The sequence below is a fragment of the Hydra vulgaris genome, chromosome 12 (genome assembly GCF_038396675.1).
Source record: "Hydra vulgaris chromosome 12, alternate assembly HydraT2T_AEP".
Classification (NCBI taxonomy): Eukaryota; Metazoa; Cnidaria; class Hydrozoa; order Anthoathecata; family Hydridae; genus Hydra; species Hydra vulgaris.
The window spans coordinates 497,981-519,606 of NC_088931.1; the positions used below are offsets into that span (position 1 = coordinate 497,981).

The 21,626-nt window shown below is 27.5% G+C and overlaps 3 protein-coding genes and 1 long non-coding RNA gene across 4 annotated transcripts; 3 read left to right on the forward strand and 1 right to left on the reverse strand.

The window, feature by feature from the left end:
• Positions 1-9,755: 9,755 nt before the first annotated feature.
• LOC136088938 (uncharacterized) lies at positions 9,756-11,987 on the reverse strand. The gene is made up of 3 exons (XR_010642652.1): positions 11,186-11,987; positions 10,108-10,307; positions 9,756-10,006 (listed from the first exon to the last, which is right to left on the reverse strand). It is a non-coding gene; the product is annotated as an uncharacterized LOC136088938 (long non-coding RNA).
• Positions 11,988-12,873: 886 nt separating this feature from the next.
• LOC136087679 (uncharacterized) lies at positions 12,874-14,867 on the forward strand. The gene is made up of 3 exons (XM_065811119.1): positions 12,874-13,131; positions 13,256-13,364; positions 14,730-14,867. The coding sequence occupies exons 1-3, from the start codon at positions 12,893-12,895 to the stop codon at positions 14,865-14,867; spliced, it is 486 nt and encodes a 161-aa protein (XP_065667191.1). The 5' UTR covers positions 12,874-12,892.
• Positions 14,868-16,382: 1,515 nt separating this feature from the next.
• LOC136088939 (uncharacterized) lies at positions 16,383-19,102 on the forward strand. Its single transcript, XM_065814194.1, has 2 exons — positions 16,383-16,525; positions 17,003-19,102. The coding sequence occupies exon 2, from the start codon at positions 17,362-17,364 to the stop codon at positions 18,259-18,261; it is 900 nt and encodes a 299-aa protein (XP_065670266.1). The 5' UTR covers positions 16,383-16,525; positions 17,003-17,361; the 3' UTR covers positions 18,262-19,102.
• A 1,210-nt stretch (positions 19,103-20,312) lies between these two features.
• Positions 20,313-21,005, forward strand: LOC136087680 (histone-lysine N-methyltransferase SETMAR-like). Its single transcript, XM_065811120.1, has one exon. The coding sequence runs from the start codon at positions 20,313-20,315 to the stop codon at positions 21,003-21,005; it is 693 nt and encodes a 230-aa protein (XP_065667192.1).
• Positions 21,006-21,626: the final 621 nt, after the last annotated feature.

Genomic DNA, 21,626 nt, shown 5'->3' on the forward strand with positions numbered 1-21,626 from the left:
ACTAAAAATTATAAAACTATTTAAATAATTTATGTAACATTAATATTCATCATAAAATATTTTCTCATCTCAAACATCTAAATAATAATACGCTAATTAAATACGGTTCTGTATTCTGTAAAATACACTACTTCTTAGTTTTTAAGTAGTTTTTTTCATGCGCGGTTGTATGTTCCATGCGGTCTTTTGAGTAAGGGGTTGTCCTTAAAGTACGTACGCCAAAAATTTTGAAATTTGAACCCCCTCCCTCCCCTGATGCCAAGCGTACTTTATGTCCCCACCCCCCCACCCCACCCCTTAAAAAGTGAATACGCTTCTCAATCACCCCCCGCCCCCTCAACTTTTTTTTCTCAATAAAAAAGTTTATTTAAAAGAAAAAAAGGTGGAGGGTACCTTAGATATTTTATACGACCCCAAAGCCCTTTGTTTGCGCATTTTAAAAACGTCTTTCAATATATATGCAAAAATTAATTTTAATAAACTTAAACTACCATGAAATCTCGTACGTGTTTTCCGAGAGGGTAATGCGGAGGAAATAGACTGCGGAGACCCAAGTTCGGTTCCCGGAGAAATCATATGAACTTTTCTTTTGTTTAAATAACGAATCAAATAAAAATAAACTATACTTAAGGCGGACATATTTTTCAGCCACTCCTCTTTAGTAAGTAAAAAACGAGTCTTAGGCGAGATCAGTAATATTGAAAACAAAGACTAAAATCCAGTCTTAAGGGTAGCCTACCCATACTCCTTAATTGAAGGGGGAGGGGGAAACAGTAAATTTTGTGCCCTTTTGCTAATTTAAGAAGCTTTTTATTTTAGCAAAACCTAGCGGTCAAATTTGGAAGATTATGAGACGTTAATAACACGTTTTTTTTGGGGTGGGGGGTGGGGGACTCCGACCCATCAACCACGGCCTGCTAAAATCTGTTTTTTGTTGATTCAAAAAATAGGCCTTACTCAGGGCCAGTATATAAGGGGTGGCATGTGTGCATGGGCCCCCGCAGGATTTTTTGATGTTCCAGACAGAATACTCATACGCATCGTGCAAACTCCAAATTTAAGTATGTTTATACGCCAAATGAGGTGGCCTTGCAAAAAATTAGGACGGCGGAGGTCTGGGAACAAAAAGCTCTAAAACGTTTGCCTCCCCCCTTCCCTGCCCAAACGTGAGGGAAATATGTAGCAAAATTTTCAACTTTACCATCTAAAACTAATTCTAAATTTATCGACAGATTTTAAATTTTGTAGAAAAATATTGTATATTACAAAAGTTATGACCTTGCAAAATTTACACCCCTCTCATTTTGGGGTCGGAAAATTTGCACGGTCATAACTTTTGTAGTTTACAATATTTTTCTACAAAAATTAAAATTTGTCAAAAAATTTAAATTTAGTTTTAGATGGTAAAGTTGAAAATTTTACTACATTAGTGCCCTCACGTATGGGCAGGGGAGGGCAAGCGTTTTAGGGCTTTTAGTTCACAGGCCTCCGCCATCCCGATATTTTGCAAGGCCTCCTCATTTGGCATAGGTGCAAACAAACTTAAGTTAGGAGTTGGCACTATGTGTGAAAGTGTCCTATCTAGAACATCAAAAAATTTTGAGGGCGCTCATACATGTGTGTGCATAGAGAGAAACTATACCCTCTACTCCGTATACCATACATCTTTATATGTTGGAAAACTAGAATCTTTAGTCAGAATGTAACTTTTTTATTGATTAGCTGGTTAATTGTGATAAATTAGAAAATCGAAGTACGTACTTTTAAATTGAACCCTTAAACCCCACCCATCCAACCCACCCCCCATACGCTTTCGTACGTTTTTTTAAGACCTCCCCCTCCCCCTATGAGCGTACGTACTTTATGGACGACCCCTAAGGGTCGTCCATAAAGTACGTACCCCCAAGGCGGGGCGGAGCGGATTAGCGGGGCGGATCATCTAAACGGTACAAACGGCGGGGTGGATCATTTACACGTTACTAAAGCGAGCCATATTTCATTAAATGAACAAAAAAAAACGATATAGATATAGCTTAATTTCATTAAAAAATATAATATTTAGAAGGTATTTGCATATTATAATTTTATTGAACGACAAAAAAAACTATATAATTTTAAAATATTTTATAAATTTAATGAACTCAAAAAACAAAGTGACCCGCCAGTTTATATCAATTGATCCGCACATTTACATTAAATGATCTGCCTAATATTTTGATTACTTGGATCAAAGTCTATATGTTTTAATGGTTATTTTACCAAAAACAACGCGATTCCTTACTTAATGTCAAGTGATCCGCCTTATATTTTGATGGCTTAAATCAAGCTCTATAAGTTTTAATGATTTTCTTATCAAAAAACAACGTGATCCACCATTTATATCAAGCAATCCGCACATTTGCGGATCGCTTGTGCGGCCGCTTGTGCATCCGCATTGCAGATCGCATTGTGCGGCCGTGGTGCAGTGGTTAAAGCGCTTGCTATATAAGCAGGAGATTCAGGTTCGAAACGACCTCTAGACATTTTGCGTCACGGTAAGGAAGGAGGCGTGAACTTCCTGGTTAAATGCACTTCTGCGGTGCTCTGTGACAAGACCGTATAAAAAATAAAAATGTATATCGAATGATTTACCTAATATTTTGATTATTTGGATCAAACTATAAATTTGAATATTTGTTCTACAAAACAACAACGTGAGCCGCCAATTTGAATAAAGTGATCCACCAAGTTTTATGAAATGATCCACCAAATATTTTAAGTGTTTGAATCAAACTCTATGAATTTTAATGGTTGTTCTACAAAAAAACAACTTGATACGCCAAATTTTATGAAGTGATCTGCCTAATATTTTGATTGTTTGAATCAAACTCCTTTAATTTTAATGGTTGTTTTACCTAAAAACAACGTGATCCGCCAATTTATACTTATTGATCCGCCTAATATTTTGATTGTTTGAATTAAACTCTATAAATTTTAATGGTTGTTCTACAATTAAACAACTTGATCCGCCAATTTATATAAAGCGATCTGCCAAATTTTATAAGGTGATCCGCCTAATATTTTGATTGCTTGAATCAAACTCTATAAATTTAAATGATTGTAGTTCCGAAAAGCAATGTGATCCGCCAATTTATATCAAGTAATCCGCGTAATATTTTGATTGTTTGAATCAAGCTCATTTAATTTTAATGATTGTTCTACCAAGAAACAACATGATCCGCCAATTTATACTTATTGATCCGCCTAATATTTTCATTGTTTGAATCAGATTCTATAAACTTTGATGGTTGTTCTTCAAAAAAACAAAGTGATCCGCTGATTTATATCAGGTGATCCGCCAAATTTTATGAGGTGATCCGCCTAATATTTTGATTGTTTGAATGTGACTCTATACATTTTAATGATAGTTCTACCAAAAAACAACGTGATTCGCCAATTTATATCAAGTGATCCGCCTTTTAATTTGATTGTTTGAATCAAACTCTATAAATTTTAATGATTGTAGTAACGAAAAACAATGTGATCCGCCAATTTGTATTGAGTGATCCGCCAATTTATAATTATAGTTCTATCAAAAAACAACGCGATCCGCCAATTTGTATCAAGTGATCCACCAATTTATATCAAGTGATCCGCGTAATATTTTGATTGTTAGAATCAAACTCATTTTATTTTAATGATTGTTCTACAAAAAAACGTGAGACGCCAGTTTGAATAAAGTGATCCACCAAATTTTATGAAGTGATCCGCCTAATATTTTGATTGTTTAAATCAAATTCTATAAATTTTAATGATTGTATTACCGAAAAACAACGTGATTTGCCAATTTATATGAAGTGATCCGTCTAACACTTTGATTGTTAGAGTCAAACTCTATGAAATTTAATGATTGTTCTACAAAAAAAAAAAAAAACCAATTAGCCAATTTATATCAGGTGATCTGCCTAGGCCAATTTTCTATTTTAAACAATGAGGTGGCATACCTGAATGAGTTAAGCTGTTCAAAAACTCAACAGGAAAGGTATTTCTTTAATTAAGGTCATCAGTATCAATTTGATCAGCACTTTAATAAATTTTGACCTCACCTGGCAAACATTCAAGCACTTCTTCATTGATTGATAATGCAGATTTAATGTTTATTGCTTAAAAACAAAATGTTACTTGACAATACAAAAAAAAACGCAATCTATTAAAACCATATAGAGATATTATTATAGTTTACCTTTTATAAATGTTACCCGTAAAAAAAATTATTTTGAATTGGATTTCATGTCACAAACTGTTAGAATATGATCAATAAAGAAATTTTCAAATCTTGATAATTTACTAAATTTAAACCATACTTCATCAGTAGGCAAACTAAACCAAAGGAATAATGCAAGGTAGAACTAAAGAAATAAAAAAAATAATATTATAAAAAGTAGACATGGAAAATAGATATATATACATATGTATATTTATATATATACATATGTATATTATGTATATATATACATATGTTTGTATATACAAATATATGTTCTTATATATATATAAATATATATACATACATATATATATATATATATATATATATATATATATATATATATATATATATATATATATATATATATATATATATATATATATACATATATATATATATATATATATATATATATATATATATATATATATATATATATATATATATATATATATATATATATATATATATATATATATATATATATATGTATATATGTTTGCATACATAAATAAACTATTCTATAATTATAAGTTTAAAGGATAAATAGGACAAGTATATGTATTAAAATTAATATCAGAGCTCCAGGTTATAACTCCTAGTGACCTTATTGTTTTGCCAGCGTCGCTAAACCTTCATAATTAGCTAGGACTTCGATCACTTATTTAATCAAGTTAGATATTAAAATAAATCACGTTTGTTTGAAACACAACCCAAAATGTCATCAATGATTAGAATTTATACTTTTTTTTTTTTTCCTATTTATTTCGTCATTTTACACATTTTACAATGTTATCTATAAATTTAAACAAATATATATAATTACAAGCTGACTGGGGCAAGTAGAAGTCAAAATGACTTATCATCAAGCCCCTTTGTGAAATACAAAAAAAAAAAAAATACGATTAAATTTTACATTTTCCAATATTACATAAAAGAGTGAAATTATTAAGTTTAAAAAAAAAAATTGGTTAGAAATTTTAAAAGGTTAAAGAAGAACTTAAAGTTAAAAGAAGAACTTAAAGTTAAAAAAAGAAGAAATTTAAGATAAAGTTAAAATATGAAATAACAAATAAAAAATTACAAATCTGTACATATTCGTATACATATTAAAGACAATAAACAAAAAAAAAAAAAAATTTAATTCGCTTCATATGCATATACATATTCAATACAATATTAAAATTAAAAAAGTACATAAAAAATTAAAAATACAAAACTATTTCGATTTTTTTTTTCAAAAAAATCAGAGAATGTACGTAATGTTTAAATTTAGTAAGTGTTTTTTTATAGTTCTTTTAAATGTAGCAATAGATTTCATTCTTTTCATATTTTCGTCAAGAACCGAATTCCGCAAGCGTGGTCCCCGGCATATAGTCGAGAAGTCAGATTTTTTGAGTGATGTTAGTGGGATGTAGTAATTACTCATTGAATGTCTTGTTTCATATTTATGATTAATTCGAGTGAAACTTTTAAAAAAATATTTTGGAATCATTTTAATTTGAAGTTTAAACATAAATAACAAGTTATGGTATATATTTAGTTTGTATACATTTAGAGCATTTATTTCCTTGAGCAACGGCTCGGCACTTTCGTATCTACTTGCGCCAATAACTAATCTACTTGCTTGCTTTTGTTTTGTATAAATAATTTTTAGGAAAGATAAATGATTGTTTGCCCAGGCAATATTACAATAGTTAATATGACTATGTATAAATGAAAAGTATAAATTTTTTAAACATAAACTATTTAAAAGATGTTTTGTCTTGTACATAATCCCCAGGGTCTTTGAAACTTTGTTCTCGACTAGCTTTATTTGGCTTTTCCAATTTAAATTCTCATCGAAAATTATTCCTAGTATTTTCATTGAAAAAACTCTTTTTATTTTAATATTTGATTATATACTTGATTATATATTTTTAACAACTAACATTGTACTCGGAGATGCCAAATATTAAATATTTATTTAAATTTTTACCCCATTCATCCAGATTTTATTTAGACCGCCTCATGTATAACAACATTGTAGATTCTTTACTAAAATGTTTCCCCGTTTATTAGGATTATTTATTTATTAGGCACCTCAGAGTAATTTAATGTAATGGTTTTTTTCTTCCACGTTTCCTTATCAAAATAGAGTAAATTTTTTCTGCAGTGCTTAATTATACGGATAGTGTCCACAGTAATTTCTAACTGGGATTTTCCAAATTCTATTGTTTTATCTAAAATTTCTGCTGTAATTGAGGGGTAAAAATCAATAATATCAAATTTTTTTTTTTTTTTTTTTTATTGTATAAATGTGCATTCATTTTTATTGTTAATTTTAGAAAAAAATGTTTCAACAATTATAGCTGAAATTTTTCTAAAATTAGTAGACAAACATTTTCCTCCCTCTAATAAATTAGATAAGATTTTTAACAGAAATACCATTAAAGTAAGTTATAGTTGTACAAAAAATTTAGAAAGAATTATAAAACGCCACATCTACGATTTAATTAATAAAAATGAACATATAAAAGAAAAAAACACTGGTTATTGTAATTGTAAACAAAAAATAGATTGTCCTCTAAATAGAAAATGTCTTTCGAAAAATATAATTTACAAGTGCATTGTTTCCTCACAAAATAACCCTGATAAATAATATATTGGCTTAACCGAGGGGAAATGGAAAAAACGTTATGCCAACCACAAACAATCGTTTAAACACAAAAAATATTCCAAAGAGACTATGCTGTCAAAATATATTTGGGATTTAAAAGAAAAAAAGAAATATTTTAATTTACAATGGTCTATTCTAAAATCTGCCCCTGCCTATAACAATATTTCCAAAAAATGTATGCTATGTTTGCAAGAAAAATTTGAAATTATTACTCATTTAAATCAAGAAAATTTTTTAAATAAAAAATCTGAATTAATTTCCAAATGTAGGCACGAAAATAAATACCTCTTAAAAAAATATAAAAACAAATGACCAAATTAAACTATTCTCATTCCAAAGAAATTTATTTAATAATTACTTTCTGTAACTTTCCTTTAACAAAAAAAATATAGTAATTAAAAATTTTTTTATAATAATTTATAACTTCCTGAAAAATATTTTTTTCTATAAATTGAAATTTTTTTGAGATTTAGTAACTCTTCCTGATGATCCAGCAATGGTGAAACTTAAAGTAGAAGATAAAAGTTAGATAAGTGTTTTTTACAAATTAATTTTTGCTCTATTCTTTAAGAACATTGAGCACTCTATTTGTAAAATACACACATATATATTGCATATACAATAAACAACCACAATATTTACATGCAACATCACTTGGCAACAAATAAGGAGAATTTAAACTTTTGTATGAATTAAAAAGAACAAGTATAGCCAGAATCACCAAAACATGGTTTAACAACTCGTCAATTGTTCAGTTAAAAGGTTCCACAGTATAAAATAAAAGTAGATATGGCAGGCAAAAAGGTGGAGATTGCAAGATTTATTGGAATTCATCAATTTAATATCTTTTTTTTAGTAGTAGTAGTAGTAGTAGTAGTAGTAGTAGTAGTAGTAGTAGTAGTAGTAGTAGTAGTAGTAGTAGTAGTAGTAGTAGTAGTAGTAGTAGTAGTAGTAGTAGTAGTAGTAGTAGTAGTAGTAGTAGTAGTAATCTTGGTTGCTCTCATTTTATGAATTGCCTACCTCTGGCGCTACGAATTTTGCCTTCATGTTACAATATTGCCCATGTAACAATATGTTGCACGGAATTCTTTCATCTTACGAATCTGCCCTTTCGTCACAAAATGTGCGTAGCATGAAGGCAAAAACTGCACTCATGCTAGTTACATAGTGACATGAGGCCATTTGTCATAAAACATATTTATTTTAAAATAAACAATTAAGCGAGCAAATTGGTCAATTTAAAAATGGCAAAGTTTGATGTATTAGTGGAACGATTAAGACTGATATAGTAATAAATTTAGATTGATGATAAAGTTAGAACGATAACATATTAATAAATAATATTTATGTTGAACATATATGCAATATTATTTAAAATAAATTAAATAATGATATTGACAATAAATTAATTAAGATTGATAATAAAGTTAACTAATACCTTAATCTAAGTTTATTATCAATTTATTGCTAACGAGCTAGTAATTTACATTTTACTAAATTTATTGCTTTTTTACTAAATTTTTTATAAAACTTTTTACTAAATTTATTGCTACCAAGGTAGTAATTACTCTGTGTTTATTGTTAAATCAACAATGTTATTGTTATAATGTTATTAACTTTTTGTCGGGTAATTATTCTAATTAATAATACATTTGAGGTCCTTATTGATGTAAGTTCTATGATTTTTTGGTACTATAATTAATAGAGATTTATAGAGATAAAGAATAGAATTAGGAGTAATAAACTAGCAAGCATGATAAAGAGATACAACCTTAGCGGATGGTAAAGATCAAAAGTAAGATTTGATCCTAGAAGACGAAGGGTAGATGACTCATTGAGTATATTACTGTTCATAAATATAGGAAGATCTAGGTTTTTGTGATGAAGATTCACTAAAAAAATTTAGTCTTATCTGAGTTAGAGATGATTCTCTTTCAAAAAAAAAATATATATATTATAATTTTGTTTTCATTGGAAAATCATAAGTTTAATTTTATAAAATGTTCTAAAATGAGTAAGACATATTTTTTTAAAGTTAAAAAATTATAACTTTGAAAATATGTCTCACCTATTTAAGTGCTAGATGTCTGGGTTACATGAGGGCTCCGCACTGGGACTATAGATATATTCCTGTTTATTATAAAATATATTCCTGGCTAACACCCCAATATATTGCCACAAGTCAACAAATGTAGACAGTTTCAAGAACAAGTTAGAAAAATATTTAGTATTAAAAAAATTAACTTAATAAGTTTTAATAGTAATAAAAAATTTTAATACTAACAAAAAGTATAAAAAATTTAAACAAAAAATACTTTTGGTCTTAAGCCTTTTAAATAGTTTTTGTTTAAACTTTTTATTAGTATATACCTACATTATCACCCAGCCGGCACAAAGACGTCTATAAGACGTCTAACGGTAACTTAAGTAAGCGTCTGAAGTACGTCTTAAGACGTCTATTTGTTAACACCTTTGAGACGTCTTGTATAGACGTTTGTAAGACGTCTTGTATAGACGTTTGTAAGACGTATTGCGACAGACGTCTGTAAACAGTCTAGTATTAGATATCTCATAGACGTCTAATTGAAAACTCGCTTGAGCGTCTAAAGAACGTCTTTAGACGTCTATTTGTTAACACCTTTAAGACGTCTTGCCGAGACATCTATTAGACGTTCTCTCAGCATTTATAGTAATACATACCGAATCGACTAATAAAACAGACTTCAATTATATTTAAAATCATATTTTATATTTTTTTACGTTTAAGATTTAATTAATAAATAAAATGTAAAAGGAACTATACATCTACAATAAATATCAATATCAACATTATTTTTTTATACGACTGTCATCTTTTTTGCTCGTGCAGGGGCATTTCTAAGAAGGCTCTGAACAACTTGATAAAATTCTTTTTCCGTCATCTTTAGGTACTTGAGCGTCACTACTTTGTATATTGTTTTGTAGGTCTCGGTTCCGCCAAACTCATTTTGGCTTGTTCATTTCACCCATTTCATGACAAAATCGGTAAAAAATCGTTTGATTATGTTCTTGTTCATATCTTTGTAATCAAGCCCTCCTGTAGGCTTTTATTGTACAATCTAAGAAGTAAAAGTCACATTAAACTAGAAGTAGCTAAGTGTCCGAACACACACACACATGTGTGTACCGACATTAAATAATATCGATATATCAATAATACTTTTTCATCTAGGAATGAATCCAATTTCATATTTTCTTCAAACAGGAAAAACTCTTCTTTTGATTTTATAAACTCTATGTCTAATAAAGATATTGGAGATTGTTAAGAAATTAAAGTTGTTGGTAAAGATAAATAATTGGATATATCGCTCATCCATTTAACAAATTTTTTTTGAAATGCCAGAACTTGTTGTTGAAAACCTAAAAAAAAAAAAAAAAAATATACTTTTTCTGTTTATCATTAAAAACTATAATATATAGTTCAAAAAATTTTGACACCATTTATACAATACTCTCAAATTATTTAGTATTAAAATTTGGATTTAAAAAAATCTAAACATCTAATACTAAATAAATTGAGCTCTCAACTTTTTAACTTTATCAACTATACAATAAATAAATTATAACCAACAATAAATAATTTAAACTCACAATAAATAAATTTAAACTCACAATAAATAAATTTAAACTCACAATAAATAAATTTATAGTAAAATAAAATAAATCACCTTTCTAACTTAATTGATAATTAAAAATTTAAATAATTGAATAACGCAAAGCATTCGATATACGATATGTTAAACTTGAATTTGAAATTTGAATTAATTCATCTAAAGTAAACAGTTTTGCTGAAATGGAAAAATTTAAACAGTTTTAAAATCATTGCAGAAAATTATGAACTTAAGTCAGTTTTCAGAATTGTTATTGTGCAATACCAGAGTGTAGTAATTGCTAATACTGCTGCGCTATTTAATCATTTATACATGGTGGCCACCTATATTAAAAATTAAATTCTTTGATTTTTTCCAGAATCACAATTGAATTTATATTTGCTGACAAACAAAATAAAAATAATCGATAAAAACAAATTGTGAAAAAAAATTTAATAAGTTGAAAGTTTTCTTTGGTTTGTTCTGAAAATAATTTAAACTCCATAAATTTTCACTGGCCTAAAACAAATTACCTAACTTTTCCCTGATTTTTAACATTTTGACAACCCTATGATACCACTACTATAAAACAAATAACGCCACATGGGAATTTTACAAAACTTTTATTTAAAGTAATGAAATAATTACCATTTATGATAAAACTTTTTTGTTTTAAAACCTTTTTGATAACTGGTGGTTCCAATTGAATGGTGTTGAATCATCACAATCATTGCAATCACTTATTAAATGTGTTTTTCGCTTTCAGTGTGAAGTATTATTATTTCCAAAATCCTTTGAATTTGTATCATCATGAAACACCAGTAAATCAATTCCAAGTTCTTAACACTTAATCTCATCGCCATTCTTTTCTTTCTCTTTTATTCCTTTATCCTGAGATGTATACTCAAACTCAGTTTTATCAGCTACAAAATATTTTTAAACTATTAAACTAATACAAATATATACATACATATGTAATGTTTGAATTAATAAGTAAATATTAAAATAGTAAATTTAAGTAATTGACCATGTGTTAACTTTATTTTCAAAATTGAAAAAGGTAGCCAATTATCACTTGAAAGAATATTTTTACTCATTGCTTTTTTCCATGAAAATCTTTTTGGTGGCCAACGCAATACATCTGCTTCAATCAAACTATGAGGAATAACATCTTCAATTACTCGAGAGTGTTCTTTCCACACATAGACCACATTGAAATATTCAAAAATTTGATAAATAAGAAAACCTGTAAGAAATAGCAAATTCAAATTTTAATAAAAATATAAGAACTAATAAAAAATAAATTGAATTAAAAAAATATTATACTAAAAAAAAAATAACCTATCAATTATATGTAAATACCTAACAATCATAAACAATTATATTCAGGGATGTATATTCTAGGGTTCCCCAGAATTTATATCCCTGAATATAATTTAATTTTCCTAGTTTGAAACTAACACTTTAAAACTGATATTTGATTCTATTATAATTGGAATCAGTTATAATAGAATCCAAAATGTTAATAATAATAATAACAATAATAGTAATAATAACAATGATAACAAGAGGATGAATATCAATAAAAACAACAATTAAATTATTGATAATTTTATTACTATTTGTAAAATTGATTATTACAAAAAGCAAACAAAATATTAAAAATAATAAATATTATAAAAAGATTTATAATATTTTATATAATATATATATAACAATAAATAAAAACAGAAAAGACAAATAAAACTTTTAAGTAAAAGTTTTCTCAATATATGAGTTATCTAAAAATCCTCATTTTATACAGTCAAAAATAAGGAAGTAAAAAAAGAAATACAAATTTTTTGTTATAATAAAGTAATTCCATCAGTTCAAATAATTGAAGTACTATTAGTATTTTAATACATCACACTCATTTACAATTTTGACACTAATCTATATAAAGAAAGACATTAAACATTATTATGTTGCAATAAAATACAATTAAAAGGTATATATATATATATATATATATATATATATATATATATATATATATATATATATATATATATATATATATATATTCTACAAATAGAATACTCAATGTTCTTAAAGAACAGAGCAATAATAAATTAAATTAAAGATAATTTATATATATATATATATATATATATATTTATATATATATATATATATATATATATATATATATATATATATATATATATATATATATATATATATAAGTATATATATAAGTATATATATATATATATAAAACGAAAATCTTGACCTAATTCTGAGCCATGGGATCGTCTGCCAACCTACAAAAAAACGTCTTAATCGTTAGTATTATCCGCTCTGATTGTTAGTAGAATGAACGTTGGAGATATTTATAATAATTTTAATGAGCTTAAGCTAGCAATTAAAGAATATGAAAAATCAAGATTTGTATCTCTTTATGTTCGAGATAGTCGAACAATTGATTTAGCAATTAAAAAAGGCTTGCAACGATATATTAAAAAAGAATTAAAATATTATTATTTAACATACTGTTGCTATCATGGTGGGCGTCAATTTAAATCGAGATCAAAAGGGCTTCGTCCAAACCAAAGGTATTTGTAAATAATAATTAAAGTTAGTCAGTAAAATCATAACTTTTTTCAACAAAAATTTTTTGTAAACTGAAGATTTTGTTTCACTAAAGCTGCTATCTGTAGTCTTATTATTTATACATAGTACCTATAAAATCCAATGTCCATTTACAATTTGCATTGGTGTTACTGAAGATGGTGAAAATTTCTGTGTGACAAAAGTTATTAATGAGCACAACCATGCAATTGACAAAGTAAATCTGTTTTTTTTTTCTTACATAAAGGTATTAGTTTTTTGCTGAATAGCAGGGTGGCCAGTATACATGAAGTAAGGGAAATTATTGAAAAGTCCAGGAAAATGTTTTGAGTTAGGGGGTTAGGGGAATCTAGGAAAAGTCTAGCATTTTGCTATTTTCCCCTCAAAAGTCAGTGAAATTTCCAAAATTTAGCTTAATTGGTTTAAATTAAATGATAGCATTTTTTATATAGTTTTCTTTTCCCTAATTAAATCTTTGCTATTAGGCTGAAAGACATTTACAAACAATAAATATTAGTTTAAAAAGTAATTACTATCATTTTTTCTTTATGAAATTCCAGATTTTTAATTATCAGAGTCAGGGAAAAGTCAGGGAATTTGATTGTACAAAGTGGCTGGCCACCCTGAATAGATTGTCAAGAAATATTTTTATTGATGAAATACTATGTTTTTATAACAGCAGCAATATTACATAACATCAGAGGTTAAAAAGTTTAAAAACTGAAAGATATGTATTTAGTTTTCTCATAGTTTTCATAAATGCATTTGACAGGTAAACAACTAAACAGGGGTTCAACAAAAAAAGGTTCTTAGTTTTTAATTATATTTAAAAATGTTATATTATTCTGTTGTTATATTTTTCTATAAATTTTATTAATTAATAGTTATTTTATACTTTCAACATATTTGATAGAAATAAAGCATAAATAGATATAGAAATGGAAGCTTTGTTTCTTAACTATAGCTGTTTTATCTGCTGCATTATTGTAAAAGCCAAAATGCTGCGATCTTTATTGATCTTATTGTTAATTTTATTTTTGCTTTTGTTATTTTAATATTTTTATATGATAGATTACTGAATTAATAAACTTAAACTTACGACTTACACCCCTTACATTGACTCAATTTGTGTTTGATTATTTTAAAATATATAATAAAAAAATGTTTTTGTTTGTAGGATCTGGTTTAGTCATTGTTTTGTTTTTTTAACTAAGTAAATAGGCAGTTAAATAAATAACATTTCCCACTCAAGTTCTAATATAAAATTGTTTTTCGTTATGACTTATTGTCGTATTTAAAGTTAGTTTTTATAGTTATGTCATGAAGCACCATTTTCTTAAGTTCCATATTGCTATCAAATAAAAGAAAAAGTAAAAATAATACAATTGTAAATGATATTCTATTTGAAAGTGCATGCAAATTAAATATTCATTTAAACTGTTGTTTTCCATTGTAGATAATACTTTGTTTTAACTTTGTCTATATTGACCTGAATTGCTGCTTATAAATAAGTTATAAATTTTTTTTTATAAATCCTTAAAATGATAAAATTATTAATTTTTTCAAATTATTTATTACCTAGGAAATAATTGAAAGACTTCCCAAAATTAGGAAACTAAATGAGGATCAAGAGAAAGATGTGAAACAAATGTTAAAGATACATGGCAATAAATGGCTTATTCATGAGCATGTTCAAAATGAAACAGATGACATTTATTAAAATATGGGCAATATAAGTCTGAAATCCTAATTGTATTTGGAGTCTTAGTAGCAATTAAATTAAACATTATAATTGTAAATTATATATATATATATATATATACATATATATATATATATATATATATATATATATATATATATATATATATATATATATATATATATATATATATATATATATATATATATATATATATATATATATATATATATATGAATGTATGTAGGTAATAAAAAAATTTAGTAAATTTGCAATCTGTCATGCAATTTTTGGAATTAGGTAAAATGAGGTTGGTAAAACTTTACCGACCTCAATCTTTTTGAGGACGGCAAAAATTGTTTGATACAAAGGTTTGTATCAAACAATTTTTGTATCAAAAATTTTATATGTATGTATTGTATGTATGTATATAGATATATATATATATATATATATATATATATATATATATATATATATATATATATATATATATATATATATATATGTATGTATGTATACAGGCCTTGACGTAAGTTAACATTAACAACGTAACTTATTTAATGAATTTTGTAATATAAAATTTGACAACGACCTATAAAGTCTTACATTTTTATATTGGAATAGAATGCAGAAGTTTGCATTTTTTATCTTAGTTACAACAATAATGCTTTTCTTTTATAAATAACTTTGCCAACTTGATCATATTGGCATTAACGTTATAGTTATATTTCACTGTAACCAAGGATTTTAGGAAAATAAATTTCTCTGAACTGTGTATCTGTGTTTGAAAAAAAAGTTCTTCATTTTTCTATTTCTATTTTAACTTTGTGTGATTTTTTTATTCACATTTTACTAAAGTTCTGCTCTACTAAAAATAAAATTGTTGCAAAATAACTTATATTTATCATATATTTATATATATCAAAAAAAAGAAAACCAATCGCAAAATCTGAAGCTTTAACTTTGCCTTTTTTTATTTGAATTATTTTTTACTCCTTGGCGGGGAGCAAAAGCTTAAGTTCTTGCTCCCCGCCAAGGCATATAAATATATTTTTTGTAATTCACCTCCCCAAGGCCAAGAAGGCCACTACAGATGAGGAGGCTACTACAGATGAGGAGGCTACTTGTGGTTGTAACCCTCTCCCAACTCTATAACTCCGAAACACGAACCTTGACAAACAAGGCCGCTTTGCGGAGAAACAAGTTGAGCGCGGTACTACCAGGGACGTGGTGGGAATCGAACTCAGAACGTCTCGCTTATGAAACGAGAGCTCTACCACTACACCACTACCGCATATATATATATACACACATATATATATACATATATATATATATATATATATATATATATATATATATATATATATATATATATATACATATTATATATATATACATATTATATATATATATATATATATATATATATATATATTTATATATATATATACATATTATATATATATATATAGATAGATAGATAGATAGATAGATAGATAGATAGATATATCTGTGTGTGCATGTTTCGTTCAATTTACTATGTATTGATTAATCTCATTTATCACTAATAGGAAAGAAAATAACATTAAAAGATCTTCATAACTTAGCATCTAAGGAGAAAGGTTCCACAGATATAGAATCTTTACTTGCAGTTTTTAAAAATTGTGATGGTTAGTTTTTTTTTGCTGATTAATGCTGCTGTTTAATAAATTACGTTAATATTTTTACGAAAATTAATTATTTTATTTAATAGTTTAAAAAAATTAGTTATCAATACTAGTATTTTATAACATTTTCAGAAACAAGATTATGGTAAGTGACGTACAACTGCAAAAAATAAAAAAGAAAGAATAAACTGAATATGAAACACTTATCACCATTACTAGCTACTCTATTTTCAATTGGTCTTGTTTTGCAGATATTTGTAAATGTTTGTTTTACACTATTTGTTTACTACTAACACTACAACTCCACTAACACACAATATTATTTATATTAAACTTGATTTATATAACCACCGTGTAATAATTCATATAATATAACAACTTATAATAATAAGATATATTATTTTGGTAGATTTTAGATTATAATTTATATTGCATTGCTTTAAGTTGCTTCACTTTAGTCAGACTTATATTTTGTTGTAGGTGCGGATGTGGACATAAAATGCAATAAGAGTGGAGTTATTCAATCAATTTTTTTCCAAGATGCAGAAATGAAAAGATTTTTTTCATTGTATCCAGAGCTAATTTTAATGGATGCAACTTACAAATTAACAAATTTACGCATGCCATGAGCGTATCTCTGTGCATGCTGTTTTACAAAATGATGTTCTAAAAGAATTTTCTCAAATATTAACACCTTATGCACAAACCTTTGTAGCAAGACAATTCGAAGAAGCACTAGGTTTAAACCCTGTTGAAGAAAATGAACATCCAACCTTAGAAATATTAGGTCATCAGGTGTTATAAGCGAGCATAGGTGTCAATGCATATTCTTTAAATCAATGGCATTACCATGTAAACACATGTTTGTTGCAAGGCAAGTGAAACATTTGCCACTATTTTCATATGATGGCATTGGTGTGAGATGGCTTAAGGCTCATGCTATTGAAAACCATAGACTTTTTCAACACCAAAATGAAAACCTTAGTCATCTGGGATTAGGTGTTGTTAAGGAAAGATCATTGACACAATCTGAAAAATTTAAAAAAGCATATTGTCTTTTGCAGCGTTTAGCCCAGCTAGTCTCAGAAAGTAGCAATAATGAATTTGAAATCAGGTTAAATGTCCTCCAAAATTTAGCTAAAGTTTGGGAGGAAAATAAAAACATAGATGTGTCAATCCTGGAATCACCTGTGGATTTTTTAATAGAAACTAATTTGAATCACCCTGCTGAAATAGGTAAGGAGATATTATGTGATGATATTGGTAAAGAGATGTTATGTGATGGTATAAAAACTTTCTATCCTCAAAACTCACCAAATAGTATTGATGTGGACTTCAAATCTAATGAAATCTTTAATCCAATAAAAATAAACCATATGGGTGTTTGCAATTCCCTTATTTTAAATGACTCAAAATCAACTGACTTGTCAAATCAACTTGTTAATAGCTGTTTTTCAAAGATTTCAATACCCCAGTCTGTTACGAAAACAGATTATTTATCAAATAGTTCCACTGAATTTGAGTATAAATTACACTTGCAAGAACAAATGATTTACTCTTCACCTGATCTTCATTTGAACAATGATAGAAATGAGTTAACTATTGATCAAAGCTTGTCTCTTCATGAAAGCCCCACTCTTGAAAATTCTAATACAATAGTTAGAGAAAATCTGAAAACTTGTGATGCAGTAGAGGTATTGAATTATTTTTCATTTAGTTTTGAAATCCTTTTATTTTAGTCTTGAGATTTAAAAAAAGAAAAGGTTAAAGTTAGATGTGGTATGATTCCAATACCATCAATTCTAAAGGAATCAGAAAAATTACTATTATTTACTTTTTAAATGAGCTTGAACGATTCTTGATTCTTATAAAAATTTGTACCAATCTGATGCACACCGTTCCATTTCATTTGAATATGTATTTTTATATCATTATAAAGAATAATTAAACTTAGCTTTAAAAAATTCAAAGCATGAAAATTTAAAACATAAATAAATTTTTTAGGCAAGCAAAAATGATTCTTTGAATATTCACTCTATCAATATAAAAGATCTTAAGTTTCCTCCAAAGATAAAGTCGCGAGGAAGGCCTAAAGTTACAGAGAAAAAAACTGCAATGGGTGCATGTAGATGGAAAAAAAAGTGTTTATCTTATATTGATAGAAGTGTGGCAGGAAAAATAAATGGTTAGTTTTTATGAATTAAATAATGAAAATTCTAAAAAATTTATCCACAATTAAATGATACATTATTTTGTATATATTTGCAATCTGTTGCTATCTAGTTCTTCTGGGTGGTATTCTCATAAAGGGAAAAGTTGAAGATGTTACTCATGCAATGCAAGCAGATGTTGGTGATTTAGAATTAAAGCCTGGCAATCTTCCTTCTGCATTTCTAAATGAGGCTGCATCAATACATATTTTAAAACCATATTTAACCAGTTTGGCCTGGAATAGCCTAAAGAAAGCAATTCTGCAACAAAAGCAACTGGCGATATGGAATTGTCCATTTTGTAATTTAAATACAGCTTCCAGTGAAAGCATTGAATGTGAAAGCTGTTTAGAGTGGTATCATTTCAAATGTGTTTGCATTTTAAAAAACCAAAAATAGAATGGTTTTGTGACAAATGTCATAATATATTAAATGATAGTAATAATAAAGGAAATTAAAAAAATCTGTATATATAGTTAAAAAAAAAGAAAATTAAAGATATAAAATTTAAAAAAACACAAAAAAATGATTAAAAAGATACAAGAACAAAGTATGTATATATATATATATATATATATATATATATATATATATATATATATATATATATATATATATATATATATATATATATTAAGAAAGATTTAAAAAATAGTCATACTTAAGCTTTCTATGTTTTTAACAGCGTTTTTAATATAATTGATGAAGTTGCTGTTTTTGTTGATTTTGATATTTTTTGTTTTTATATTTCTAATCGTTATATTACAAGATTATATGTACAAAAATTTATTATTTGCAAATTAACAGAAAGAATGATGTGATTTTATAGTAATAGAAGTGAATTTGATTTGACAATAAACATGTACTCTTTGGTGCTTCATACAAAGAGGGGTGGGCAGTCTTTTCCATTTGAAATTTAATGCCAGCGCCCGAATAAGCGCTGACAGGATGGTCATTTTTAAGTTAGCCTGCGCCATTTAAAAAATTCTTTGTTTTTTTGCTATTTAAATTTAAATAAAAATAAAAAAAAAGAACACTTAAATAAATACATATATAAAATAATTTAAAAAAAGGTTAAAAAAAGCTATTTTTCATAAAAGTTGAACAAATGAACAAAAAAAATTTTTGTTCCGATTTAAAATGAAATGCTTTTATTTTTTGGCAAGCACTTTTTTATGCGCTTGCTAATGTTTTTGCGGGCGTTTAGGCGAGCGCAAAAGACTTGTGTGTGAAAGCGCAGGCTAAACAGAGAAGACTGCGTGGGAATAAAAGGGTTAGTGTGGAATTTATTCTTGATCAAATAATTATTTGATCATTTTTAGAAAGGGTGACGTTCTACCTAAAAACTACAAAAGAAAATTTCTAAAACCTTACAAAATAACATGTAATAAAAAGATTTTTCATTAAAGAAAAACAAGAAAACTTTAGTGTAATTTTTAAATTGTTGCCCACATAATGCTGAGATATATGGTACTTTCGTAGTCAAACCCTATAAATTAAAGCTTGTTTTAAGGAGAATCAATCAGTGTGTTTCATAAGTTTTATTAGTGCGTTTTAAATTTAAAAGTCTTAAGTGGAGTATGGCTGTGTCAGATGCGATAATTCGCGCCTGTTTACTTTATGAGTTCAAACTTGGAACCAAAGCTGCAGAAGCTTGTTGTAAGATATGCGCTGCTTTTGGGCAAGGTACCATAGCAGAACGGACGGGTCAAAAGTGGTTTAAAAAGTTTTCTTCTGGAAATGAAAACCTTGAAGATGAACCAAGATCTGGAAGATTATCCATCGTAAACAACGAGGATATCAAGCTGGCAATCGAGAAGGACTCCAGTCAAACATGTCAGGACCTTGCCTTAAGATTTAATGTGAGTGATGAAACTATTCGTTTACATTTGCACCAACTTGGAAAACATTGGAAGTTGAGCAAATGGGTACCTTATGAGTTGAGTGAAACAAACAAGCTACAGCGCTTAACCATTTGTTCTTTGTTGTTTTCCCGCCACAATTTAGTGCCATTTTTTGACCGGATGTTCACGTGCGACAAAAAATGGATTATGTACTGCAACAAAAAACGAACATATTATTGGCTAGCCAGTAACGATCTAGTACCAATGACTCCTAAACCAAGCATTCATCAACAAAAGGTTTTACTGTGTGTATGGTGGACTACAGCAGGTATCGTTCACTATGAGTTGCTACCAAGTGGACAAACCATTACTGCTGAGATATACTCAGCCCATTTGGACAGAGTTTTGGTTGCTCTTCACCAAAAATAAGCAGCTTTGGCAAACAGAAAAGGTGTTGTATTCCACCAGGACAACACCAGACCGCACACTGCAAAAATCACACGGGAAACTCTAGCACTCATATTCTTTACAATGGGAGATTCTACCTCACCCTCTGTATTCACCAGACCTTGCGCCAAGCGACTATCACCTGTTTTTGGCCCTGGATAATCATGAGGAATCGACAGTTTGGAAATAGAGAAGATCTCGAAAATGAGTTAATTCAATTTTTTAGCTACCAAACTCAAGACTCAAAAATGGAATATACCAGCTTGTTTCACGATGGGAGAAAGTTATTCTTGCTGAAGGAGGCTATTTTTCAGAATAAACTTTATTAAAACTGTTTTTATGTGTATTTATTTATGGATCTGCAAAACCACACAAACTTTTTTGGTTGCCTGATATATATATATATATATATATATATATATATATATATATATATATATATATATATATATATATATATATACATACAGATTGCAAAGTTCAACTTTTTAAGTTTCAGCAGTCTAAACAGTTTGGGCGGTAGTTCCTCCTGGACTGTTATGATGTTTTCCTGAGAAATTCTGAAATGTTTTCCATTAGAAAAAAAAAGTTTCTTGATTTTAA